Raw genomic sequence first — 26,222 nt, forward strand, 5'->3', positions numbered from 1 at the left:
GACGACATGCTTGTTTCGACAACGCGACAAACAGCACCGTTGGGACCAGTACACATCCCCGAGCGCCAGGTATCAGAGCCTGAGCTGCAGAATCTTATCGTCGTCAGCTTCATTGTACTCCTCTCGAACGTACAGCAGCGCACTCTCATGATATTCCCCGCTTTTCTCTTCATGTACCTACTTCTCTTGAGATATCCTTCTGGCGTTACGGTTCTGGGTGGGGGATTTCGCAAAAGACGATATAGGACGCGCCATACACGATAATACAATGGCTCAAAGAGCACCCATATTCAGCGGCGGTTTGTAGTCCGAGGGCGTGTGAGTTGTATTCTGGATTTTTACGCAAGGTTTGCACGGCGCTCTATGTGCTGTCCAGCTTCTTGAATCTTCCCTTCCTTTGATGCTGGATTGTCCTAAGGGGCACGGGGTAAGGTTGGAAAGTGCATGTCGGCCGGATCAGGAGGGTCGACACTAAAGTTCTCGGTGGCGGGCGCTATCTTGTGATGTTAGAAACGTTCGCTTCTTCGTGCGTTGGTCTGTTGCAAAGAATGGTCTCTGTGTGCGGAGGAGGCAGTGTGTTCGAGGCGCCTGGATACAATTTATAGTGCATATTGGGGGAGGTCCGTGACAAGCGACCGTCTATGAGTGAGCTATGGTACAGCATGCAGTGCAGAAAGTATTCCAGCCTGCCGATTCGTCGATACACTGCACCTCTCGCTATGAATGCTTGCGCTACCAATGAAAGTCGCTCACGAGAGGCAGCACAAGAACATCACCAAATCAGCAGCGTAGTAGTGCAGCTTCTAGTATGAGAATCATCGCAAGGCTGCTCGGCTGCAGGCAACCAAGTGGGTCCGCGAACCGAATTGCTGACAACTTCGCGACCTTGATTAGCCACTCGCTGTTTTGAGTATCCCTGGCAGCGATGTCCTGCTAGCGGTCTGTTCCTTTAACAATTGGAGTAGCCATCCATGTCCAGTTAGCCGAAGCAAGGCATTACCGGTACACCAGAGCATGGCCGCAGAATGACGGACTCACTGTCGTCAAGTGAAAGCGCACTAGGCCTCTTGATCCACGCTCTTCTGCCGCTCCTGGTGGGTATGGTCCCTTGAGCAAGCATACAAAAGCTTATCTAAGATGCCAGACTGTCTTCCTGTTTGGGGGTTTCAACGTCTGGATCCACCCGTTGCGTCATTACCCTGGACCGATCTTATGGCGAGCCTTCCGATTGCCTTACGTGGTTGCAATGCACAAAGGGCAGCTACACAAGCGTTTGAAGGAGTTCCATACGATGTACGGTTCTATCGTCAGAATTGCGCCTAACGAACTCTCGTATGCGGACAGCTGGGTGTAGAAAGACATCTACGCAAATCGCCCAGGCCATCAGCCTTTCCACAGAAACAGGACCTGGTTCAAGAAACATACTCCAGACGGGTTGCACTCAATTATGGGCTTCGATGAGGCCTCTCACGCACGGTACAAACGCGCGTTTGTAAACGCCTTCTCTGATAAGAGCCTCAGAGACCAAGCGCCAATCGTGGAAGGATATGTTGACCTGCTCGTATCGAAGCTGCGACAATCAACATCCAAGATCGCGGAATTGGAAGACGTATTCCAATCTTTAGCATTCGATATTGGTAGCGAACTCTCCTTCGGTGAATCATTTGATTCTACCAAGAGTGGAAAGACACATCCTTGGGTTGAGGTCGCCAAGGACTTTGGCAAAGGTCTTGCACTCATAGCCTCGATCAACCAGTACCCGCCAGTCGATCAACTTCTACGCTTCGTCATCCCGAAGAAGGTTCTCGCGAAGATGAAAGATCATGCAATCATGAGCAATGCTATGTCACAGAAGCGTCTAGCCATGGACACCGACCGGCCTGATTTCGTGACTCCAACAAAGAAGCATGTGGAAGCGAAAGGAGGCATAGGACCTGAAGAATGGGGAATAAATCTCATGATCTTGGTCTTCGCGTCGAGCGAGACCATAGCTACGGCTTTGGTGGGAATCTTCCGCCACTTGGTCCAACATTCAGGCGTTTTACAACATCTGACTACTGAGCTCCGCACCACATTCTCCTCCGAAGATGAGATCCGCATAGATCCGACGATGTATCTTCCCTACCTCGATGCAGTCATCAACGAAGGCCTGCGTCTGAATCCACCTGTCGCTATAGGCGCTCCGCCCAAAGTTGTGCCCAAAGGAGGGGACACAGTATGTGGCCTGTTTGTTCCTGCCGATTTAAGTCTCCTGCCTCATTTCGTGGACACCAGTTTCCCCCTTCAGTCACTCACGAGACGATCGTCTATCTGCTAACACTCATTAGACCTACGTATCCTACAATCAATTCGCGGCCAATCGACAGGCCTACAACTTCCACCTCCCCAACACCTTCCTCCCCGAGCGCTTTCTGGCATCCCACAATCACCCCAAAGATGACATGACGAGTTTCAACCCGTTCAGCGTTGGCCGGCATCAGTTTATTGGCCTGAAGCTGGCATACGCGGAGATGAGAATTATTGTAGCGAGGATGATATTTGCGTTTGATCTAAAATTGGCAGATGAAAAGGACAGGTTCGACTGGGGCGAGCAGGAGACGTATATATTCTGGAAGAAGAGACCGTTGAACGTGGTTCTCTTTCCTACGAAGGAGCTTAGTTGAAGGGCAAGGGTAAAGGAAAAGCCGGATCTATCAAGAAACGGTTGTTTCGCAGTAGAAGAGCTCCAGGTCTATACATAGCAACTCTTAAGATCTACGCGACCCACTTTGGCTATTGCGAGGAGAACGCGAGCATCGAAGATACCCTGGATGATCTGTGCGGCATTGAGAACATCGACAAGTTCTGCGAGTATGTAGACATTGCGGCGACTAAGCGGGAGTGGCATGATCACCACTAACTTGTCTTCATTTTCTTTAAAGCAAAGCCAGAGTACTGGAAAGAATGAATGGGCAGCTTGTGACCTTCTTCGGAGTACCTGGGATACACTATCGCTGGTTGGGCACGCCAATGTGGAATGAACTTTGGTCGGACTGGAGGCAGCCATGAGGTCATTCGTTTGCGGCTGGCAAAGCCAGACAAGGGTGCGCATGGGGAACGTGAGCTCACGAGTGATGAAAGGCCCTAATCAACATGCGCAGCATTACAAACGTATCACGTAAGTGTATCTAGCAGCTATTGGGAACTGCGACCATTCCTGTCTGAGTATACTCTTCCGGCAGGGCTTGCATTTGCACCTTGGCAACGAACGTAGTAAAGGAAGGACGAATATGTCCTGGTTCCTGCAAGTAAGCCTTACACTTCTTGTCCCAATTTGTGATCACGCTTTGCCACCTCGCAATCATTTGGGAATGCAACCTCAAGGAGGATGAGCTGATTTTGACGGTGCAAAATTGCGCATGATGTGACCTGTCGCGACTCAAAATCGACAAGTATTGTTGGGAAACGTGCTGTTCGATGCGACGATAACATGCTTCGACCCATCATCTAGCGCCTGGCCAACAAAGACCACCTGAACAGCGGCGAAACTACTCCTTTTTAGCGACGTATGAGTGAACTATCTGGGCTGTACCTACGCGGCTGTGACCGAGAAGACATCTGTCCTCTTTGCATCAGTGAAGAATGAGAGGCACAGCGATATAAGAGCGTTGAATCCTGCGATAGTCCCAAGCCTGGCGCTCAGCGGCTTGACCGTCGTCAGTACCGCGATGGAAGCGACCGGTATTGCGCAGGCAATCGTACTCGTCAACCAGAATGTCAACTTGAAGATCTTCTGGTCCCCATTTCAGGTAGAACCCCCTTACGACCGGCTAACATGAGATAGCCTTTGACGAGACGACTGAACACATCAACCACTTTTGGAGCTTCTGCGACGGTGGAAGGTTTTCGTATCGAGGACTTTTCTGAACAGAGATCTGATGCCATGATGGAGACCGCTGGTGTGAAAGAGCTCAAGAACTGCTCAGAAGACTGCGAGGCTCAGCATCTTATTCGAATATATCATGCATCGCACGAGTAGTGGTGCAAAGCTCCTTCGCGTATCTGGCATGTCTCATCTCGTTGCACGAGCGCGTTTGCTTTCGGATCGCCTACGCCTGCTGTGATATGTAGTCGCCATATCCTAACATTGCTGATGGACGTGGTACGAACACGTGCGATGTGAATACGTCCGTGAATGTGCGAGATACCAGTCAGTATCTTCGAAAAAGAGTTCGAGCGTTTGACATGTTTGACTTGAGTTCAGTATCGGAATCAATTTTAAAATAGAAAGCCTGAGGATGTGGCTTTGTGCACCGTGTGATGCCGCACGATAGATTCGTCTCCATCCAGGGCGGCGATAATAGCTAATGCTATAATTGTAAGCTCCAAGTGTCTAGTAGAGCAGCTTTTCAGAAAGAGCGATGTGAGGAGGAGAGATACTCGACACCTGCGTTGAACGTTGTTATGGTCTGCTATGTGTTAGCATGAACATAAGATCTGGGAGTTGACCAAGACAGTTTTGAATATTATAGCCATTTGGCACATTTAAAGTATTGGTGCTATGGGAATGCGTTGTGTCGTCTGCTTCCAGAATCCCATACGCAACAGCAAATCAATGCCAGAGCACCACTGAAGTCATTCGAACCGTGACGCGGCTTGACGCGCTTTGGCCCACTATACGCTAAACAGCTCCCATGTCTTATCTGATGCAGCTTTTATTGGATATAGATCAAGGTGAGGTGAATGAGAGTCCGTTTGGCATGGTAAAGTGCACTGTGAAGAACTGCGCGCAGCTATTTGCCTAATTATATGTGAATTGTAAGTATCTCATTGTACCCTCCTTCCAAGACATTCCCTCAGAAGACTAGACTTCGTATGTTTTCACTAGACTTAACTTGCACAGCATCTAAAGCACTGTATAGCACAACAGCATACCATGGACCTACAACGCCAGCAGCGCATGCGCAAGGAGTAAGTAAGTTTAACTAAATGTTGACGACAGCTCGTGTGTAGTTTATTAAAGTATTCCAGGATGCACTAAGGCGTCACGATGGCGGTGGCGAAGAGCCTGATGAAGGAGAAGATCCTGACAGTGGCAGCTTGCACGACGACGACAGTTTCGTGACTGCTCGTGACGGCAACCAGAACGTTAACCCAGCATGCGGACGTAGAGTCATTTGCTGCAACACGATGTAAGAAACTCCTGCCCCTGCTTTGACCTCTTTGATGCACATAAAACACAGGTAAGGTCCTCTACGGTAGGTAGAGAGGTAAATAAATAAGTTCGTATCTTACTCAGCTTGAGTTCCGAGCGGACCAGATGTGCTGCCCATGTCGCTCTTCTGGTTGCTGGATAAATGCAGGCTGGAGCTGTGTCGGATATACACGGATCCTAGCGGAGAACAGAACTGACCGAGCGTAGAAATAAGATCAAAGATAGAATGGCGATGCGTAGACTGTAAACACTAAGCAGCATTGCGCAGGCGTCGCGGCGGAGATAATGTTGATTTGCAACACTGTTTTGCATCAGAGTCAAACAAGTAGGCTAGGATCTCTAGACCCTCCTTTAAGCCTGCATACATCTGCGGTGGATACGCTGTAGCACTCTAGGGCAACAATCTAGGTTGTGGACGACGATATTAGATTCCTTGGGAGCCTCCGGGACGTGGATAATTAGGTGGTCCTGGAAGAAAGAGAGTTTGATCCATGAGAATTAAATGGGAAGGCGAGAAGACCCTTGTAAGCTCATCCGGCTGCCTTCCGGGCTTCGACAGCTTGTTGGTATGCACTCAGATCGACGTTCCCAGCACTCCAAACTGTGATGGCCTGCACGAGCACTCCGTTCTCTTTGCGGCGCTCAACATAGCCAATCACGTTGATCCAGGATCCCACCTCCAGTTCATGGCTCCTGATGCGCTCCAGAACATGGACAATGTCGACATTGGCAATTTCTGCGGTCCTGGCTACGGGATAGTTGTGCTTGAGTTTAAGGGTCGCTGTTTGAACCACATATTCGTCGACGCTGCCAAAATCAGCTCCAGCTCTTGAAGTTCCCACACGCATCCGTACCAGCCCAGGAAGCGGACCTTTGTCCCTTGTGCAGTTGTTTTGAGGTCGCTGAGCAGGACAAGATTCGATGCAACAGGCCCAGACATGTCGTCTGATATGGTGTTCATGGGCTGAACGAATCCCTGGTCACTGGAACCGAGGCCAAGCAAGCACGTGCCATCCTTAGCGCGGGTGATCTCATAGCAACTCTTGATTCATGCGCATGCCCGATACTGACTTACATTCACAAGGCAGAAACAAAACACACCACAGGTCCACCGCGCACACCGCCAACCCCTTCCAAAACCTCCCTCCTTCAAAGCTTGCACTTTCTCTCTATCTACCTTAAGGTGAGCGCCTCTCCGCTATCGCCTGCCCCGCCATCCTCGCGCCTGATAACCACTTCGGCGTTTACCGCGCCCCATACTTCGCTCATACTGCGCTTATACTATCCCTCCATACTGACTCCAAATCTACAGACCCTACTATCATAATGTCTGGCTGGGGCCTCGGTTGGTTTGGCGGCGGCCAAGCCAAGAAGGAGGCGCCGAAGAAGGCCATCCTGCAACTGCGCGGACAACTCGAGATGTTGAACAAGCGCGAGAAGCACCTACAGAACCAGATGGAAGAGCAAGACACACTCGCACGGAAACACGTATCTTCGAACAAAGCTGGTACGGTACATCAAACACCACTACGTCTTTGCTGCGTAGGCATCCATGTCATACTGACGCCTGAGCAGCGGCAAAGGCAGCGCTACGACGAAAGAAGCAGTTTGAGCACTCTCTCGAGCAAACATCCGCACAAATCATGACCCTCGAACGCGAGATATATTCCATCGAGACAGCGAACATCAACAAGGAGACACTAGATGCCATGAAGAACGCCGGCACAGCCATGAAGCAGATACACGCCGGCCTCACAATCGACAAGGTCGACAACGTCATGTACGGACCCCCAGTCATCCCATACGAGCTTATCTACCCCATGTTCTGGCGCTCGGTCTCGAAGTACACGCTGACAATTAAACAGGGAAGACCTCCGCGAGCAGCATGCCATCGGCGAGGAAATCAGCGAAGCGATAACCAGCGGCGTAACAACCGGCGGCATCGACGAGGACGAGCTGGACGAGGAGTTGGCCGAGCTACAACAAGAGAAGCTGGACGAGGACATGTTGAAGACTGGCAACGTGCCCGTGAATGACAAGATCGCGCAAGGAAGACTGCCCGCGGCGCCGTCGACAGAGGTCCGCAGCAAGGCGCAGAGAGTCGAGGAGGACGACGAGGAAGAGGAGCTCAGGAAGCTGCAGGCTGAGATGGCCATGTGAGCCGCCCAGTGCGAGCACGACATCACACGGCACGCCTGCAAGAAAGGAGGGAGTCTGGCTGCCCGACCCGCGTGAGACTTGAGGCATAGAAGGTTGGAGGAAGGGAGTCACGAACGGCGTATGGCGATTCTACGGCATCTTGTGCATTCTCCTACCGCTTGGATTTTCGCGAGGCTGTGTGCCTGCATTGTCTCTTTGATACCGGTCTGAGAGAAGTGCGAAACGATATACCTTGCAAATTCAAATACTTCAAAGTTTATATTTGAGGCAACGTTGTATTACAGTTGCTTCCAGGCAGACAACTTCCGCGTCTATTGCGGAGGGAGCTCAGCGAATAGTGCCTAGGAGAGCGTAAGCACTGTGTAACGTGAATCACAAGCATATGTTCACTGCATCTTGTCAGGCGACGGCTTTGAGAACCCACTGAAAAGCGCGTGATAATTATTTGTGCTGGTTGCACTTCGATTGATGTATGCTTGAGTATCTGGAGGCTCATTGAAATCAGGTGAGCGCTGCGGAAGTCCACTGACACACAACGACGCTTCAGGGGCAGGTATACATCATGCTCCAACGCCTGCCATGTCGGAGTCAAGATGCATCGCAAAAAGATCGGGTATTGCGAAAAACACTTTTGAAGCCCAAGCCCATACCGGGCCACCGCAGGGTATCAATGTCGCGAATCGAGATACAGTGGGCCGCCATAACGCCTAGGGTCGTAACCGTGTCCGTGTCGTAAAGCTGAAAGCAGAAAATCAAAGTGCGTAAGGATATGTGCAGAAGAATTGGAGACAAGTCACCATAGTCTGAAGCTGCCATCCTGATGCCAGTATAGTTGACAGGGTATTGCGGGAAATGAGTACTACTCTGTCTGTTGGGCTGGCTTGTCGTCCTCGAATGCCCGATCGCCCTCTTTCGCAGTCAAGTCAGCAGCAGTGATCTCGGTGATCGGACGTTTGATTAGCGGCGTCCCGGTTTGTACTGCTGGTGAGCCGGGCACAGGCGTGAGGGGCTCAACACTTGGTCGATGTGAAGGCGGCAGAGATGTAACGGGGGCCGAAGGCGCTGCAGCAGAAGGGGCCGTCATGTTGGGTGCAAACTTGTGTGGCTCGCTGGATGGAGGTCCAGGTGTAATTGGCGCGGCCTCCACGAGTGCAGGTGTGACAGGAGACGATGCAGGTGGGAGGTATGTTTGCTGCGGGGCCTGTTGCGGTGCATGCGGCTGGGCGTATGGAACTCCTTGTAGGGGTACTTGCTGAAACGTCGACTGCAGTGCATGCTGGTTTGCTTGCTGAGACACCTGCGGGCACTGAATGCTTGAAGGTGCATTCGGAGGTGTGCTGGCAGCCCCAGCCGCCGCGATGGCAGCTGCATTACCAGCGGCTGTACTGCTGGAAACAGGAGATCCCAATGTGGCGTTCATCCTGTAGGCTGCCAGATTGGGGACCTTCAGGAATGCAGTCCACAGTATCTGTTCGGACTCATTGAGGCTGGACTGAGACGCGCTGGTATCGACAAAAGCTTTGATCGCATTGTCAAGTTTTATGGCTTCGCCAGGCTCTGTCCTCAGCTTCGTGTATTGGCTCCTGAACATCTCTAAGTTGCTAATAACCCCGTGGTTGGTATTAGCGGGGTAGCGCGCTATAATCTCAGGCGTAAGATTTATGGTTGGGGGGGCTGGGCTAGCCAGGGGCGCTTGGCTTGGCGGATTTTGTGAAGATGGCTGCGGAGGTGGCGCTGGGCTCTGCGATGGAGGACCTGCAGGTGGACCGTTTTGAGGTGAAGGGCCCTGAGAAGGGGGAGCTGGATGACCAGTCTGCGGAAAGCCTTGAGAAGGATACGGAGCATAAGGGCGGTTTGGCGCAGCAGCATATGGGCTCGCACCTGCACCAGCATACGGACCACCGTACGGACTAGGAGTTGAATGCCCACTGTGTGCTGGCGGCGCACTTGTGGGATAAAGCACGCCATACTGACCACTTGAGCCTGTAGCTGCCGAACTGGCCGGAAGAGGTCCATGAGGCGGCTGTGGGTACGGTCGAGGCGGCTGTGGCGCAGAGGGACTACCTGCTGTGTTACCACCAGCCCACGGCGAAGCATAGGGGGATGGTGGAGGGGCGCCCTGAGATGCAGCAGGGGTCGCAACATTCGCATCTCGCGCCATACTGGGCGGCAGACGAGGGGCAGACATTCCCGCTGGAAGTCGAGGAGGTACAGGTGGTATGCCAGGCGGCATGCCAGGCGGTGGCATTCCTGGGTGGTATGGGTAGCCAGGCTGTGGAGGATATGGGGGGTAGCCATTCGGCGGAGGATAGTACTGCGGTCGCTGAGCGTGATTGACCGGCGGACTCACTTGCCTCTTCCTGCGCTCCTTTTCGATAGACACATCTGGATTGATGCGCCAATTGAAGCCTTTGCCTTCCTTGTCGCCCTTGACGAAAGCATCGTGCTGCCCAAGATTGTGCCTGACACTGGACTGCCAACCACTTGTTGTGGTCTTGAACTTGTACCAGGGATATTTTTTCTCGATATAAGTGTATATCTGTTGGAGGTTCATTTGGCCTGTAGGCGAAGAGGAGATAGCTTCGTGAATGAGTACCACGTAATTGGCTGACGGTCGCTGCAACTGCTCATCGGTGTAGTCCTCCACGCGCATCTCCGGAGACGGAGTACGTGGCGGTTTGATCGGTTGCTTCTGCTTTGATTTGTCCATCATGGTACCGTCTCCATGCTCAGTCGATTCCAGAATATCGTCACCATCCAATTCTCCCGCGTTCGATTCCTTGCGTTTCGTGATCTTTGGCTTGATAGACGGCGCAGGTATATCGGCGGGATCGATACCAGCAGCTTTGGCTCTTTCGATTTCCTTAGCCTGCTTGATCAGCTGTGAGCGTTGTCGCTTCGACATAATGCCGTCCTTCGGCGGTCGACCGGGGCCCTTCCGCTTCTCCACAACATGACCGACGAGGCTTGCAGGCAGGTTGTGTTGGCGAGCCATTTCTTCCGTAATGAGGCCTTCGATCTCTCCACCTGCTTCAATTTCCGCTTCGAGTGGCTTGCGTAGAAGCGGTGGACTGTCGTTGGGCACCGATTTGACTGGCGCAGGCTGTTCTCTGACAGGGGTCTCTTTCTTGATAGCATCGGGAGCTGCCTCATCAAGCACAGGGGTCTTGGAAGGTGCCTTTGCTGCAGCCTTGCCCTTCTCTTTCGGCTCCTTCGGTTCTTTGGACTCCTTGGCCTCTTTGTGTGCCTCAGCCTCCTTCTCCCTGATTTCCTTTGCCTTGGCTTGTTTTACCTCTTTGAGCGCCTTAGCCTCTTTTGTAGGTGAAGCTCTGACAGGCTCTTCTTGAGGAGGCTTCATTTTCTTAGCTTTCTTGACAGGCGACTCGACCGAAGAGTGGTCGTTCTCTTCTCGCTCACGCCGCCTCTCCCTCTCCTCACGCTTCCTCTTTTTCTTCTTCTTCTCCAATATTCTTTGCTTCTTCGACAATTTTGGTGGTGGAGACGGTTCTCGCGGACGCGGCGCCTTGAGCTTGAGCTTGATCTTCTGCTTCGGTGCCGGCTCTTCATACTCATCCATATCGTCGTTCGCGTCGTCTTCAGAATCAAGGTCACTGTCGACGGGGTGATAGTAGACTTGGCGAGGATTAATGCTCATCTGGCCTTCACTGTCGGAGCTCATCTCTTCGTCACTCTCCATCTCGCCGTTTCCGTTCTCAAACGAGAAGCTCATAGGTCGAGAACCAGACTCCTGTCGCTGCCGCTGCTGTTCAGTGAGTGCGACATCAGGAAGGAAGAACTGAATGTTGACAGCGCCGATGGAAAGACGGTCGCCGTGCTCAAGAGGAACGACTGCGCCCTGTGGACAGAATTGGTTCTCGTGGTGCAGTCCGTTGTTACCAAGTACCTCGATGCAGAAAGCTCCCTCATCAAAGTTGTAGAAGATCTTAGCATGGCGCCGTGAGATACCCTTTGGCCCGGCATTTCCGGTCCTTGCGGTGACATGCTCGGGATGGATGGGAACTAGTGGGCAATCGTCGGGGTCTTCAGGAATGTGACCGTCGAATTGTTCGGGTCGCTCAGGGAATGCTTGCATGATCACATCCTGAGGAGCACGTCGAGCAGGCTTTTCCTCGACACCTTCGCCATTCTGGTGCGAGCCAGAGCTGGCAGATGGGGAAGGCTGGCGACGCTGCTGGTACTCCAGGGGCATGGACTCTATGCGTGCGCTGACGATGCCACCCTTCTCGCTGACGACGCTGGGCGCGCCTCGGCCGTTGCGCTTGTGTTTCTTCTTGTGCAGCAGCGCATGGGCGCCAGCAAGATCGCCGGCTCTCTCCAGATTGTCGACTTTGGCGAGACGCTTCATATCCTTGCGCGCAAGGGCGAGGTTACGGCCAAGGAAGATCTGGTAGGTGTGCATGTAGTAGGAGCCATCGTCGAAGCGCAGACGGGCAAATGCGTTGACACGCTCGTCGCTGACGAGGTCTGGTTCCTGATAGTTCATCGGCATGAACCCAGGCACCATTCCGAGACCGTTCATGTCGACGTCCATGGGCACGGACGTGGTTCCGGACATGTCCATGGCGAGACCCAAGTCGAAGGGCTGGGCGAGCGAGATGGGCGCATCTAGGGTGGGCAGGCCATTTCCGGCGGAGGCGTCGGAGTTCAGGTCTGCAGCCGGCAGCGCGCCCTCGGCTGGGGTGAGGTCGAGGAGAGCAGGTGGTGTTGTTGCGGCAGGCGCACCGGGGGTCGCTGGCTGGGTGGAGGCGGCGCCTTCCATATCGGCAGCAGCTGTTTGCACGGGCGAGAAGAGACCGTCGCTGGGCGCATGGTGGGGACGGGCATGGTCGAAGGGCGAGGGCTGAGACGCGCCGGTTGCTACGAGCATGACGGCGTCTCCATCTTCAACGGGCAGGAACTGTTGTTGGGGTCTCAAGGCGCGGTCGGTGTCGGTGGACTCTGCGCGGAACGTTAGCACTGGCTCCTCCGGCGGCGCACCCGGCACTTCTTCGTCGCTGCAGGAGGCGCCCGGCGTGTCGCGCACACTCACCAAGGGCTACGCAGGTCTGCGCGTGGTTGCCGGTGGTCCAGAAGGGAGTGACTTCGTCCCCAGTGTGCTGCGAGGTGTTGCACGTTGAAGTGAGGTCTCGCCGCTGCGGCCGCTGCGAAGGCGGTCGCTCCTGCCCGTGAGAGGCCTGACGCGCTAGGGCTGGCTGTTGCTGATTGGCGCCACCCTCGGGCAAGGAATTGCCCATAGCGCCTTCTCCATCTTGAATGCTGCTCTCGCCATTTTCGTTTTCATCGTCGTTATTAGGCAGACCAGAATAGCCGGGCTCCAACCGAAGCCATTCTTCCAGATAGTGTTCTGGTGACGGCTCATCGACGCATTGACTGACCCAGCTTCGCCTGGCTATCTCCATCTTGGCAGTGCGAGTAACCCTGTTGTCGAGGCATGCAAACGTTAGCAATACTGGCGTCTTAGTACGAGCCTACGGTGCAGAAGTCCTAGTGTAAAGGATCAGAGACTGAGCTGCTTTTTATACTCCCTGACCCTGAAGCCGCGACACATAAACTTTGGGATTCGAAGGCGCACCTAAAGCACTCCCAACATTATCAACTTCGGGACAGGGTCGAGCGCACTGCGACGCAGAAATCCAACGGCCCACCCTCTCCATCATGGCTCCCAAGAAGGAAGGAAAGCTCAAGGCTTCAGCGCCTCCGAGGGCAGCCCAGCAGATACCGAACTGGCCTGCATTCACGCCCTTGATCCCAGAATCAGACCTCTCGCTGCAGGAGGCGCTTCCTGGACAGATTGTCACAATACCAAACTTCTTCACCGCGACGTTGTGCAAGAACTACGTGTCATTTCTTTCTGGTCTGCCATTGACTACAACGCCTGGCAAGCCAAAGAAAGGTGACGCAGTGCGAGTCAATGACCGTTATCAAATTGATGATCCCGCTTTCGCTGAGAGGCTGTGGAGTGGAACATCTCTGAAAAACCTGGTCACCGGCGTTGTGGCCGGCGAGGGGCTCAACCTCTCCGATCATCAACGGAAAGAGCTATGGGGCGGCGAGGTCATCGGTCTCAATCCTAATATTCGCATATATCGATACTCGAAGGGTCAGTTCTTCGACCAACATTACGATGACTCCAACAACGTATTTGTCCCAGGCTCACCGCCAATTCCTGGACGCACGACGTGGACACTGCTTTTGTATCTCACGAGCCCTGCAACGGGGTGCGTCGGGGGTGAGACTGTGTTCTATCCGGATCCGCCCAAGAAGAAGAGTAGAGAGCCACAGCCGGAGCCCTTTGTGGTGGGGCTCGAGACTGGCCTGGCACTTTTGCACAAGCACGGAGCAGACTGTATGCTTCACGAAGGGCGCGAGGTACTGCAGGGCGAGAAGTGGGTTATCAGAAGTGACCTCTGCGTCAAGCGCTGAAGCCTGCTCCACGATTGCTGCGCCGACCTGCAGAATCCACCAACGGCAAGAACTAGAGGCCTGTGCATTCAATATTCAGTGGTCTCTAACGCCCAATCCTGATACCTTGGCGTAGGCCGCCTGCGCATCACTAGCGCTGTTAATCGACGCTGTGCACTCCTAAAAGCTCCTCTGCCTCTTCAACCACTCTACCACATATCCATCTTTAAGTCTGCATACAAATGCAAATGCAGTATTTAAGTCACAATTTCGAGACGGTGCATTCTATACTACCAGAAAGGCCGTCGTCGATCTAGTGAATGGAACGCTGCACCTCACATCATCCTACATGTTCAACATCCGTTCACGACTACGTACTATGCTATTGTCAAGAGCCTAGGCTCATGTACCTATTCGCGGCGGACATGGAAGTTCACTGGAGGTTGACATGACAGACGTCAGGGACTCTACTTCTTTGGGTTTCTGCACGCTTGGGAATATATTGCAGGTAGCGATGGGGTTGCCTGCACCACAAACACCTGGAGCCTATTGTCAAAATCCAGTCCCTCCAAATTTACAACACCACATCAGCTCGTCTTCTCACACTACCTTTGCATCCCATTATCTTGTTCATAACAGGTGACTTTCGACGATCGATCGATGACTACTGCGCTCTCGTTGTCGAGCGTTTTCATCTCTCTTCCACCGCGCTGCTTCTCGACTCCAATTCCACGCCTGCTCGAACGCGCATCCCAGGCGACCTGCCTCACACGATCGACGCTGTACATCATTCTACACATTTGCGACCTTTGCCCACAACACCGGAGCGCACGCAGTGCCTGATACCGTGTGCTGCCTGTACAGGAACCCAAGACCACACAGAACAACGAGACACACTCGCAGGTGTCCAACGAGTTCAGCTTGGGTTTCGCACCATGCTCGTTTGTGCGGGAGGCAGATGTAGCCTCTCACGCTTGGCGGTTCACAAGGTGTTTCATCGCAACGAGCTAACGCTTGTCGGCTAGACGACATCTGTGGTGCTTCCAAGATTGTCTCAGAACATTTATCCTATACCGAAAAGACTGTTCGTCTCTCCAAGGCCGCTCTGTAGACACCTGAGCGGCAGTCGATGTCAAACATGTCTGGTCGCAACGCAACCAGGTGGGCCAACCTGCATGATCTGGATACTTACCCTCGTCGGCACCCTGCTGCCTTTGACTCTCCGGCTGCGCTCACTTTCTCTTCTGAACATACGATCCCTTCGACCTGGCGTCGTCTCTTAATCACACATCATGCCTCGCAAACACCAATACACAGACGTCCAGCCGCAGGACCACCACGATGACGACTCATCAACCGAAGTTGAATCTCTCGTCGGTGGCGAGAAAGCATGGGCAGCAAACGACTACGCAATGCCGTCTAGAATACGGCGAGACATACTATGCCCGCCTTGTCTCTCAGCACTACGATGGTTCATCGTGATAGCACTCCAAGTCGTCATCGTCGGGCTGCTAGCCCGCGAACAAGGCCTCTTGATGGACTCAAAATGGACACGGGCAGCCACAACAAGCGAGAAGGAAGTCGGTGGCGACATGACCGGCTGGGGTCCTCACAGTATATTCTCCCGCACCCCAACACTCTTCTTCACACGCTGATATCCGGTTAGTTCCGACCAAAGTCACGACCTTCGCGATCAACCAAACATTCGCGCCCTACAACACATCCGACTTCTTCAAGCCCGAAACGCTCGCCGCTTGGAACGAGCTGATTCCCGTCGGCATGGGCTTCCAGCACATCAAGCATCCGGAAGCGTACCACGACCTGCCTCACCCCATCGTCTGGGACCACAATAAGACTGTCTTCACGACCAGCATGACGCACCAATTGCACTGTCTGTACGCCGTAGTCGAAGTGTACTCCGGCCTTAAGTCCAACATCGAGCTGCCTGAAGATCACCACTGGCATATGATCCACTGCTTTGATTACATGAGGCAGGCGATCATGTGCAGCGCGGACTTGGCGCTCGAAGGATTGGAAACTACCTTCCCGGACCACAATGGCGGGAGTGATGGCTGGGATAGCAAGCATGTGTGCCGCGACTATTCGCAGGTCAAGTCGCATTTGGAGAAGGTGCGGGCGTATGATGACCAGGAGATTTTCTAGAGGGGTGGATACGGGGTAGATTCGGAGTGTCTATGTTGTAATACCCACTAAGGCTCAAGTCCTACAGTATGCTGTTCGAAATTCTCAGAGAACGTGTCGTGCGTGATTGGAAAGAGGTGAGGGCCCCGTGGAGGCTCATATCAGTACGATGTCTGTCGTGTCCTTCTCAAATCCTTCGATGTCAATTGTGTGCCTCAGAGTAGCAATACAGAGAACTTTTAAGATACTTTGATGGTGTAGTGACGATGTTGTTTGCTAAGCTCGTTCGGTGCTGAATGATAGACCAGATCCGAGATGCCGGTGCCGTTGTCACTAGCATCGCCTTCCCAACAATCTTGCCGCCCTTTGCTTTTGCAGTTGTCCTGACAATGAGAGTATTGGTAAAAGCCCTCATGAAGGTGATCCCCGGGTCGCGGGCATACATAAAACGCGCCACCGCAGAGAACTTCAGTAGGAACATTGGCCATGCAGCCCGAAATAGCCATGTTCCGGCGCTTCGGTGCACTAAATGCACGAAACATCCTGTATATGCAGAGCGAGCTGATGACACTAGAAGAGTAGCTGAAGAAGATTAAGGCAGAGGATGCTAAAGATAACACAGGATATAAGAAAAACCACAGGCGCAGTGCCTTCTTGCTCACCGCATCAGATTGCGGTGAGACAATAGACGACGACACAAGGCAACGCGATCTGGTCATTCGGATGCGAAGCTTCTGAAGGAATATAGTGAGCGCCGAACTCTAGCCTAAGCTAAATGGCATAACTGACGCAAGCTAGACCATGCCCTGGTCCAGTAATCCGCCATCCTCCCGCCATATACCTAGTCCTGGTTTTCCAGCATTTTCTTGCGAGCAAGCAGATGACCGGAAAGCTTTTATTTGCGGAAGTCAACATCTTCAATTCAAGCAAGCCAGCGTCGTCTTTCCTCGAGTTTTCGTACTTGACATTGAGTTTTGTCATTGTTAGGGCCTTGGCATGTCCAAGTGCTTTGACATGCCGATGACACCCTGAACGGGTACGTCGGGAAGTACAGTATGCGTACACCTGAGTAGCACTAAGCCTCTGAGATGTCGGCTCTTAGAGCGCGTTGGGGAATCTCTACACAGCAGTCTTGGCGATAGCTTCGCGAGTTGCACTGGATACGAAGACGAGCAGAAGGTAGCCTTGCTGCAGATTCTTTTTAGCTTTTCCGAGGCCCTGACCAGGTACACTGACTTGAATTTGAGAGGAGGTCAAGGATGTCATTTCAAGTGTCATTTTCACTGGTAATCCTTCCACGAGGTTATTTATAACCGACTTGATGGCTGCTGAGAGACTTGGTACCAGGGTGACTACACAACAGTTCTACTTTGAGCCGCCTCTTGTTCCAAGATAGATTCCGATGACCGTCTTTGTATGCAGCCCTATCGGAGATTCGGGAGACGCGAGGATATTAAACAGCCTAGTCTTACTAACCCCAGTTGGTACCGTGCCCTGATCGAAACCTGGACCTTCGCATCACACAACGTTTTCCTTGTTCGACCGCAACTTCACACCAGTCAGCTTTGGCGAGACCGAGTGCTTCGCAGAGCACAATTTCTTCTTGCTTCCAGTTCAAGGCGTGTATATCAGCGATTGCCCGCTGATACCTCCGCCTGTCGACATATGAAGCACCTTCCAGCGTGTCCAACAGGAGGGACATAGTTGCGGTGAAGGTCAATTACCATAACCTACGGCAATCATAAGCAACTGTAGCATCCTAAAACTACATCGCTGTATAATCTATAAGCAGTTTTGTAGTAGGTTGCATAATTTGCATAAGTACTACAGTATTTTTGGTGCATGTTAAAACATTGTAGAAGCTATACTTTCATAATTCATACTGAATTTTGCCACACTACCACTGTACTACAGCTACCTGTAGCTACAGCCATAGCTTGTTTTAATTACTGTTACTTACTGTTGCCTTCTGCTGTACACCGTAACCGTATATTTCCGTACTACTTCCAGTTATACACGCTGGCTCCTTCGCATCATCCACTTTTCGGCAGTGAAGACACAAACTACAGTAAGAGCCTCAAAAGGCTATGATCCAAGTGCTAACGTTGCTAGAAAGGGATTAAGGTTTCGGAGTGGATCCTCCGCGCGCCTCGTCGATGATGAGAGCAAGCATTAAATATTGCGGAGAACCTTATTGTGAAGCCTCGGACGCCGTGAACTTCTCTTCGGCAGTTGCTACTGGCCATGTAATTATCGTCGGCGATGTCGTCCCCGGTCTTTCGTGCTTACTGCCAGTCATGAATTCGTCGTGTGTGCCCCCTCATTGGCAGTGTCAAAGATGATGGTACATGTGGTTCAGGGATGTGTCAAATATTCATTGCTCACGGAAAAGAATTCTAGGAAGATCAACAGAGGGCGGTTCATTGTACTTCCAACTAGCTAACGCCAGAAAAGCTCACAATTGGAAGACAGCGCGGGTGACGCGATGCATCAGCCACCGAGGAGACCCGTCATTGCATCGCATTGATGCCGATTGATCAATCACGACTTTGCGATATTCTCGAACCGCTCCTCCTCTTCCATGCCTTTCTCGCGCCTGAGATCGGCAAGAGTCTCTTCACCTGAGAAGAGCTTGTCAACGTCTTCGAGCTCGAGGCCCTTGGTCTCAGGGAAGAAGAGGTAGATGATGGGAACCCAAGTTGCATTGAGGACAGCAAAGATGATGTATGTGCGCCAGCCAATGTTGTTAATAGCAGGTGGTGTGATCTGGACGATGATCTATTCAGGTGTTAGCGACAGTCTCAAGGAATGGCTGCTGAAGAGTACTCACGTAGTTACAGATCCAGTTGGCGGCGGTAGAGATAGCCGAACCGCGCTGTCGCAGACGCATAGGCAGGATCTCAGAGGGGTATACCCAGACTGTGGCCTGGAATCCGATGGTGAAGGCGCCTTGGAAAATGAAGAGCATGGCAGCCGCGGCGATACCGGCGCTCTTTGCCACCGATGTGTCGAATTGAACCTGGTAGATGAGTGCAGCCTGAACTGCCATGACAGCGGCCATGACACTGATCATGGATAGCAATAAAGGTCGGCGACCAACGCGGTCGATCAAGAACCAGGGGATGAACGAGGCGACGAAGAACCAGGTCTGGAGGAAGCCACTCATAAGCGCAGCCATATGGGTGTCGAAACCGATGCTCTTCTGAAACAGAGTGCCAGAGTAGTCTTACGGAAGTCAGTACATGTGGGCGCGACATGGACGATGTGTACTTACAGATAATAGCGTTGATGCCTCCGAGCTGCTGGAAGATCTGGATACCACAAGCAATGAGGAAACGTCTCCTGGACTTGATGGGGTCGCTTCGAACAATGTCCTTCCATCCTGCCTGGCGGGAGTTCTCAAACGCGACCGTCTCAGTGATGACGGCGTGCAGGCGTCTTACTTCAGGGTCGCTCAAGTCGTCGGTCCCCTTGATGCGTGCCAGCACCGCAAGACACTCCTCCGGACGATCATGTGCAGCAAGCCAACGTGGAGTCTCTGGGATCACAAACAGTAGACCTAAAATGGCGAAGAGGACGATGCACTGCAGGATTGTCGGAATTCTCCACGCGTAGCTGGCTGTGTGGCTGACGAAGGCGTAGTCAATCCAGTAAACGATGAGGATACCGAAGTTGAGAGTCGAAAGCTGCGCGCAGACGTAAATACCACGGCTCGCCTTTGGACTGAATTCAGCCTGCATGACCGGCACTGTCGAGTTGATGAAACCAAGGCCAACTCCAGATACGACACGACCAACAATGAGGTGTGCGCGAGTGAAAGCAGTTGCTTGGAGGATGGCACCAATAATGCTGATGATAGCACCGATACCGACGCTCTTGCGACGACCCAGCTTCTCACCTACAAATGCAGTGGCCATGGCCCCGATGAAGCAGCCGACTAGAGAGGGGTTAGCACCTGATATCGTCAACTAGTCTTGACCACGCACTTTCGAAGATCGCAACGATTGTGCCGATCATGTTCGCTGACGGGTTGTCGAAGGTGTCCTGGAATGCAGGAGCATTGACAAGTCCACCCATAAGACCGTTGTCATATCCGATAAGCATGAAACCCAGCGAAGTCAACAAGCTGACCGTCAGCAAAAGGGACCTGCCCTGTAGTTCAGGCATTGTGGTGGCTGGCCGAGGATGGAGGTGAAGGATCGAGTCAGGCTGAGGATGTCTCGTTTGTCTGGAGGTTGTGACAGTGGGGTGGCGTCCAGGATCTTATATACAAGGAGCTGTCGTACCCCAGATTTGTGACCAGGTGGAGATGGAGCCTCCCCTACCCCGGAGTCGAAAGCTGGGCGCCCATGGCTGGGTCAACGTCCATGCATAGACCGCGGGCTTCGCCGTTATGTGAAGCGATGCGCTTGACGCCACTTGCGGCACGCTTGATTGCCGACTTTTCGAGAAACCTACCGTATAATCTCAGTTGCACGTGCACATTATGGATTTGCGGCTAATTTGAGTGACATCCAGACAAGTGTCACCGAAGACAGAGGCAGATCGTGGCTACCTAGTAAGGCGCCATGCGTATTTTACACATGAGAAAGGCCGACGATACAACCGAGAAGATGGGCTAAGCCCTACAGCAGCACAATCAAAGAACAGCTCAACGCAACATCTATAATGTTAGACTCTGTATATGCGTATGATCAGTTTTACTGCGTACCAAGAGGGCAGCTTATTGCACTACGCGCAAGAAAGATAGGTAATAACGCAGGCATTGAATACTCAGCTATGCCGTCGGCCGTTCTTTCGTAACATGGCCGGACTGGACTGATGCGGAGTAGCCTCCGAACTGCGACGGCCCTTCTCGCACTTGTGTAGTGCATATACATACGAATCGCACCATCACTGATTCGGTATTTTCCTTCGGCGACTGGGGTCGGTCCGCTCCAAGGATACTCATACACCGAAGCTGAAGCCGCGTTCGGTCGGCTTATGAGCAGGACACACCTTCGGGAACGTCAAGACGCATTACAAATTGTACATCGGACATCGATCGAGGCCAACATCCAGCTTGCTACATCACCCCGCCAATATGCCCGACTACCACTCAGCATTCAAAGTCTATGATGAGGTCGCACACACGATTCTAGGCGACAATCCAAAACTTGAGCTGCTTCACGAGGACAATGATCGCCCATGGGCTCATGAAGCCGGTGTCTTCATTCCAGAATCGAACAGTCTTTTCATAACAAGCAACCAATACCCGCACCCAGAGACCAACCAAACGCACATCCACATCAGTCGCATCACCCTCCCGTCGTCCATCGACAGCACAGAGATCACGTGTACCGAAATCAGCACAGACAATGTTCCATTGGCCAATGGCGGCGTCAACTACAAAGATGGCATCCTCTTCTGCGCGCAAGGAACGCTCACAACGCCTGGTGGCCTAGCATATATGCCGCTCCCCCTGGACCACACCTCATCCACATCGTACTCATCTGAGCTGCTTATTACGTCTTATTACGACCGGCCGTTCAATTCCCCAAATGATGTCGTCATTCACAGTGACGGAAGTATCTGGTTCACAGATCCTATCTATGGGTCAGAGCAGGGCATACGTCCACCACCTCAGCTACCGAATCAGGTCTACCGCTTCGACCCGAAGAGTAAAAGTATAAGGGCCGTCGCAGATGGGTTCGGAAGACCGAATGGGATCTGCTTTAGTCCTGATGAAGAGACGTGCTACATCACGGACACAGATTGGATTCACGGTGATGGAACCACGGATGCGACAAGAGCATCACACATGTGAGTTGATTTAATAATTGAATAATGTAGAATATTTGCGCTGACAACAACAGATATGCATTTGATGTAAAGACTTACTCAGGGCAGCCGTTCCTCGTCAACAGACGGCTTTTCGCCATGGCCGACGTTGGCATCCCAGACGGTATCAAGTGCGATGTACATGGCAATGTGTATAGTGGGTGCGGTGATGGAGTCAATATTTGGTCACCAGGAGGAGTTCTGTTGGTAAAGATTCTGGTCGATGGTGGTGTTGCCAACTTCTGCTTCGGTACAAATGGGCAGCTGTTCTTGCTCAACGAGACCAGCCTGTGGCGTGCACAGATTTCGAGTGAGCATAAGGGCGCTCTCTTGGGTCTTTAACATCGATTCTTTGTGCAAATGAGTGGTAATACTACTGAAGTTGAGGTAGATTGCCGGCTGAATTTCCAGGCTAAATACCTCACCCTGAAAGTTGTCAATGGTTCATCCAAGAGTGTCTGCGTGTCATATCTCGATAGAGCTACCGAAGAGGTACTCGTGTTGACTCTTCCGGAAGCTGTCGACATGATCATCAATCGCACGCTTGTGCGGCAAGGGATACCCGTCAGCACCTGTATAGGACTTGACCGAGAAGGACTGACCAGCCTTGATTCGATAGGAGGCGGGCACACACAGTGCTTAGTGTTAATCAGGAACACACTGGCTGGAATGCAGTCTTTCATTGTTCCAAGAAATGTTCTAGATGTTGGTTACCACTCGGTGGTCTTATGCACGCCCTAGAGTCATGCAAAAGGCCTGAGTAGCCCCATCGTGAAGGTGCGTCTATACTGCTTGCAAAAATTGGCAAGAGATGGCTAAACTCAAATCGCGCTGCGGACTTGTGGCGGCGCTTAAGGCGTGTCGCAAGAAGGCATCGACAACAGAAATATCTGAGAAAGATTGTTCTTCTGGACAGACGGGAATCATACGCAAGCAGGATCGACATAACTAGAAGGGGCCACATACACTGATACCCGGGAGCAGTGAGTACTCAATACACCTACCTGATGTTTACTCGAGGTGATCATTGAAACCTCCATGGACGCTGAAAGTGAGAGTGTCAGTCAAAGCTGTTACAAGAGACTGGTTGATCCTGAAGTCTCTTAGTTTCATTTATAGATGATGATCTGGCACCTTCACTTTTCTGAAACAAGAGAACTGCATGCCTTTCCTCTATGGCTTCTGGAAACCCGTTACAAGTGCCCGATATCGGATATACGGCGTACGTTCTCGGAAGAAGCTCCTGCGGCATGTGACCTTAGATTTTGAGTCCCTTTTAAGAGAGTAAACGTGGAAATCACTGGGATATAGCCTCTGTATCTTAACGTAGAAAACTCATGGGCAAACCTGCTTCATTCACCTGTATTGAGTTTTCAATCCAGCTCCGAACGATTCACACAGAAAATCTGTTTACTTAAAGAGAGACAAGACTCACAAGAGCCCTCGTTTCGGTTGGGAGTTGAGGCTTGTACAGGTCTTTTGAGCAACCAGGGCCGCCGAGCAGTCGATGTCCCTGCGGTCATATACAGAAGATGCCGGTGAGCCAAACCAACTAGAGAACCAAAGTGAGCGCCTGAAGGTGCCGTGTATGATGTAATGCTCTGATGGTGAGGAAAGTCTGTCTTTCACTATTGAAGAAAGGTTTCGAACTAAGCAGGATGAGATGAGACGAAGTGCACCACGAAGAGTTTGTGTAAAATGCGACAAGTTGAGTGTGAGAGCGCAGTGGTATCTGCTTCTGTGTGAGACAGGTAAGCAGAATGATTGAGCTGCCCAGACAAGTGAGAAGCAACAGTGCGGTTGACCAAGAAAAGTTTGAAATTACGCTTCCGTAGCGCAAACGATAGAGGTAACTTGCATTCCCAAAATATGATTTTAGTGTGGGCGGTCGAGCGCGAATACTTATGTCATATCTCCGTACGCCTCGATAGCTAGGCCGCGGACGGTAGTGCGATCAAGGTATGACGGTATCGCGAGTTCGTCGTCGTAGCGTCGTGGTCGACCGAAAGTGTCTGGATTATCAGTAAAAAAACGAGAACTCCGTGAGAGAACATACTGTACATAAACCTGACTCGAGCCTTGTCAAAAGCGGCAATTGCTGTGACGTTCGTTGCGTCTGAGTATCTCATTCACATGGAGTGATTGCGCCGAGGGCTCGATAACAGCGAAAGTGCCGCAAGCATGAGATGAATAATCTTGTTGTGGCGAAAAGCAAAGAAACAAGTGTAGCACTATGTGACACACTTGCATTTGCGAAACGAAAAGCGGTAGCGCAGAGCGGTAGACTGTATCATTCAATGAGTCTCATTCACCATGTTCCGGAACTACTCACACACCCTGAGTCGTTCAAGGCAAGTCTTGTTCGACGGGGACAATGCCGCGTCTTACCATGAAGTCACCCTATAGATATTTGTTCCTCGCATCAATGATAGCGTCGATGTACGCCTCAAGCTGTCTCCAAGATTCTTCGTCGAGGTGAAAGTCTGTGCGGTCAAGGTTTGGTTCGAAGAAAAGGCTGTTCTTCTTGTGAAAGCGCACCAGGCGCTATGCGTACACATCTTGTAAGCAGTTGCGGGTCGGTGCTGCGCCGTACGACCATGCCCACTCGTTGCACTGGAATGTACGCACGACTGATCTGCCTCCGTACTTGCGCAGGAGATGTTGTTCGATAACTTCCACCTCCAGATCTGTGTATCCTTCCAACCGGGCTTGTTGTCGACTATGCCATATATGCCGAGGAGGTTGTCTAAGAAAAGCCTCCAATCGAACATGATCTAAATGCCGTCAAATTCGAGATCGAGTTTGTTTAGTGGAGCGTCAACGATGTATGATCCAAGGCTGCAGATTTGAGCGACGCCTGCTCTGCGACCCAGCCGAGCGCCAACATTGCGATCGCTGTTCGAGAGAAGCCTGTGAGCCAAACCATATCTGCCTTTGTACTCTATATCAGGGTCGAGGCTAGCGTCTGGGGTCGCATTTGTCATGAGTCACATTGTGACTCATGTTTAGCCCAAACGTGGCACAGTGAGCATCGATTGACTGAAGACCCGTGGTTTCTGCAAAGAGCGTGTAGTGGGCCGGCAAGGCGAAAGATGGCCTTTTCCCAGATGCTTTCCAAACCATGCGTAGATGCTGCAATGGCTGTTGCAAATTCGCGCTCAGCTTCGGCCCTGAATGTCCTCGAAACTCGGCGACAACTGGTCCAGAGGGTGAGGTCGTCAATGCGAGAGAGAACTGCACACCATAGTTCGATAGGTAACTGGAATCGATTTGGCTGTGGCATGATGTATGGTGGTTCTGGTAATGTGGACAGGAAATTATATCGCAGGTGTAATTCTCGGAGACCCTGAGCCTTGGTTACGTAAGACGGGCTTGTCTTCACTTCATCAAAATGTACTTACGTACGGCCGTGCAGGGACCGTTCTAAAAATAAGTATTTAATCCGCTCTTCTGTTACCCTAAGGACTATTACAACTGCAATATAGTATAAGCAAAACCTGCCCCAAAGAATTGAAAGAGAAATGATCTTCAGATGTTTAAGCGCCTATGTCCAAGCTATCCTGACGTTGTGCTCTCCATCATTAATCATGGCGCATATGGGGGCGGAGGTTCCTGCTCGCCCAACTGCGTTGATGCTTCCGTTGGCGCATACGCCGAGTACCGATGAGCTTGATGCTCGTAGGTCTCCCAGTTGTCTTCGGTTGTATGCCTTCCTCCCTCAGGTGCCGTGACATAGCTAACAGGCGGTGACGTAGGTGTTGCGCCGAAGGCTGGTGAAGAAATCGAAAAAGCAGCATTGCCATAAGGTGATTGCTGGATGGGCGAGAGACCGCTCGTTTGGTATCGTGGCGGTGAATTCTGGCCAGCCTGATTCGATGGTCGGTAACCGTTGGCGATAGGCATGCGTGACAACGTGGCCATGGAATCAGCTCGTTGCAGACTGGGCTGGACGATGATATCAGGCTTGCGCTGCGGTACAGGTCGACGCTGTATCGTAAACGACTGAGTGTGACTTGGTTTCGGTCTCACCTGCTGTGGACGAGGCCGACCCTGACATTGTGGTCGAGGTGGTGTTGGTGCATGACACGCATACTTCTGTGGTGGAGTTGTCTGCTGTGGCCGATGTTGTAGGCGTTGCTCTTGGTGCTGGAATTGCGGTTTTAACGGATAAGTAGACAGTCCATTGCTGGGAAACGTGTTGTTTCTCCGATGTTGAGCCTCATCTTCTAGTCTTTTCTTCTCGTTTTTGTTCTTGTAGTATTTATGGGCGAAATAGCCGCCGGCAATTACCTCCAGGCCGCCGAAGATCATGATGTCACGCCGATCGCGGTATGAGAGGCAGCAGCGCCTCAAAAGTCAAGGATTGCAGTACGTTGTATATTGGAGAGTTATGTTCGCAACAGCGAAGTGGGCTAAGGCAATCATCATGAAAATAGCTCAGCCTCTTTTGTCAGACATCTGAGAGGGCTATTGGAGCCGAGTC

General features: G+C 52.0%; 11 protein-coding genes across 11 annotated transcripts; 5 read left to right on the plus strand and 6 right to left on the minus strand.

The window, feature by feature from the left end:
- Window positions 1–1,025: 1,025 nt before the first annotated feature.
- Window positions 1,026–2,663, plus strand: M421DRAFT_99099 (benzoate 4-monooxygenase cytochrome P450; the record flags this gene model as incomplete). Its single annotated transcript, XM_033598703.1, has 4 exons — window positions 1,026–1,094; window positions 1,145–1,348; window positions 1,388–2,215; window positions 2,328–2,663. 4 exons carry the CDS (start codon window positions 1,026–1,028, stop codon window positions 2,661–2,663), a joined length of 1,437 nt encoding a protein of 478 aa, XP_033451439.1.
- Window positions 2,664–5,724: 3,061 nt separating this feature from the next.
- On the minus strand, window positions 5,725–6,134 carry M421DRAFT_2709 (uncharacterized protein; the record flags this gene model as incomplete). The annotated part of the gene is made up of 2 exons (XM_033588794.1): window positions 5,725–6,001; window positions 6,049–6,134. The coding sequence occupies 2 exons, from the start codon at window positions 6,132–6,134 to the stop codon at window positions 5,725–5,727; spliced, it is 363 nt and encodes a 120-aa protein (XP_033451440.1).
- Window positions 6,135–6,264: 130 nt separating this feature from the next.
- Window positions 6,265–7,753, plus strand: M421DRAFT_417854 (Snf7-domain-containing protein). Its single transcript, XM_033591601.1, has 4 exons — window positions 6,265–6,377; window positions 6,507–6,701; window positions 6,770–6,974; window positions 7,060–7,753. Exons 2-4 carry the CDS (start codon window positions 6,521–6,523, stop codon window positions 7,352–7,354), a joined length of 681 nt encoding a protein of 226 aa, XP_033451441.1. The 5' UTR covers window positions 6,265–6,377; window positions 6,507–6,520; the 3' UTR covers window positions 7,355–7,753.
- Window positions 7,754–8,032: 279 nt separating this feature from the next.
- M421DRAFT_341870 (uncharacterized protein) lies at window positions 8,033–12,583 on the minus strand. Its single transcript, XM_033589477.1, has one exon. The coding sequence runs from the start codon at window positions 12,240–12,242 to the stop codon at window positions 8,214–8,216; it is 4,029 nt and encodes a 1,342-aa protein (XP_033451442.1). The 5' UTR covers window positions 12,243–12,583; the 3' UTR covers window positions 8,033–8,213.
- Window positions 12,584–13,030: 447 nt separating this feature from the next.
- M421DRAFT_56675 (uncharacterized protein) lies at window positions 13,031–13,798 on the plus strand (the record flags this gene model as incomplete). The annotated part of the gene is made up of 1 exon (XM_033595427.1): window positions 13,031–13,798. One exon carries the CDS (start codon window positions 13,031–13,033, stop codon window positions 13,796–13,798), a length of 768 nt encoding a protein of 255 aa, XP_033451443.1.
- A 1,141-nt stretch (window positions 13,799–14,939) lies between these two features.
- Window positions 14,940–16,143, plus strand: M421DRAFT_341903 (uncharacterized protein). Its single transcript, XM_033589478.1, has 2 exons — window positions 14,940–15,391; window positions 15,444–16,143. The coding sequence occupies exons 1-2, from the start codon at window positions 15,070–15,072 to the stop codon at window positions 15,938–15,940; spliced, it is 819 nt and encodes a 272-aa protein (XP_033451444.1). The 5' UTR covers window positions 14,940–15,069; the 3' UTR covers window positions 15,941–16,143.
- A 2,135-nt stretch (window positions 16,144–18,278) lies between these two features.
- Window positions 18,279–20,427, minus strand: M421DRAFT_417857 (general substrate transporter). Its single transcript, XM_033591602.1, has 4 exons — window positions 19,906–20,427; window positions 19,194–19,856; window positions 18,750–19,144; window positions 18,279–18,697 (listed from the first exon to the last, which is right to left on the minus strand). The coding sequence occupies exons 1-4, from the start codon at window positions 20,084–20,086 to the stop codon at window positions 18,461–18,463; spliced, it is 1,476 nt and encodes a 491-aa protein (XP_033451445.1). The 5' UTR covers window positions 20,087–20,427; the 3' UTR covers window positions 18,279–18,460.
- Window positions 20,428–20,827: 400 nt separating this feature from the next.
- M421DRAFT_417858 (calcium-dependent phosphotriesterase) lies at window positions 20,828–22,153 on the plus strand. Its single transcript, XM_033591603.1, has 2 exons — window positions 20,828–21,721; window positions 21,775–22,153. The coding sequence occupies exons 1-2, from the start codon at window positions 21,003–21,005 to the stop codon at window positions 22,079–22,081; spliced, it is 1,026 nt and encodes a 341-aa protein (XP_033451446.1). The 5' UTR covers window positions 20,828–21,002; the 3' UTR covers window positions 22,082–22,153.
- Window positions 22,154–23,421: 1,268 nt separating this feature from the next.
- Window positions 23,422–24,614, minus strand: M421DRAFT_341973 (uncharacterized protein). Its single transcript, XM_033589480.1, has 3 exons — window positions 24,128–24,614; window positions 23,801–24,024; window positions 23,422–23,751 (listed from the first exon to the last, which is right to left on the minus strand). Exons 1-2 carry the CDS (start codon window positions 24,508–24,510, stop codon window positions 23,865–23,867), a joined length of 543 nt encoding a protein of 180 aa, XP_033451447.1. The 5' UTR covers window positions 24,511–24,614; the 3' UTR covers window positions 23,422–23,751; window positions 23,801–23,864.
- M421DRAFT_341919 (uncharacterized protein) lies at window positions 24,615–25,173 on the minus strand. Its single transcript, XM_033589479.1, has one exon. The coding sequence runs from the start codon at window positions 25,020–25,022 to the stop codon at window positions 24,720–24,722; it is 303 nt and encodes a 100-aa protein (XP_033451448.1). The 5' UTR covers window positions 25,023–25,173; the 3' UTR covers window positions 24,615–24,719.
- A 151-nt stretch (window positions 25,174–25,324) lies between these two features.
- On the minus strand, window positions 25,325–26,050 carry M421DRAFT_2717 (uncharacterized protein; the record flags this gene model as incomplete). The annotated part of the gene is made up of 1 exon (XM_033588806.1): window positions 25,325–26,050. One exon carries the CDS (start codon window positions 26,048–26,050, stop codon window positions 25,325–25,327), a length of 726 nt encoding a protein of 241 aa, XP_033451449.1.
- Window positions 26,051–26,222: the final 172 nt, after the last annotated feature.

Source organism: Didymella exigua (assembly GCF_010094145.1).
Source record: "Didymella exigua CBS 183.55 unplaced genomic scaffold M421scaffold_6, whole genome shotgun sequence".
NCBI classification, from domain to species: Eukaryota; Fungi; Ascomycota; class Dothideomycetes; order Pleosporales; family Didymellaceae; genus Didymella; species Didymella exigua.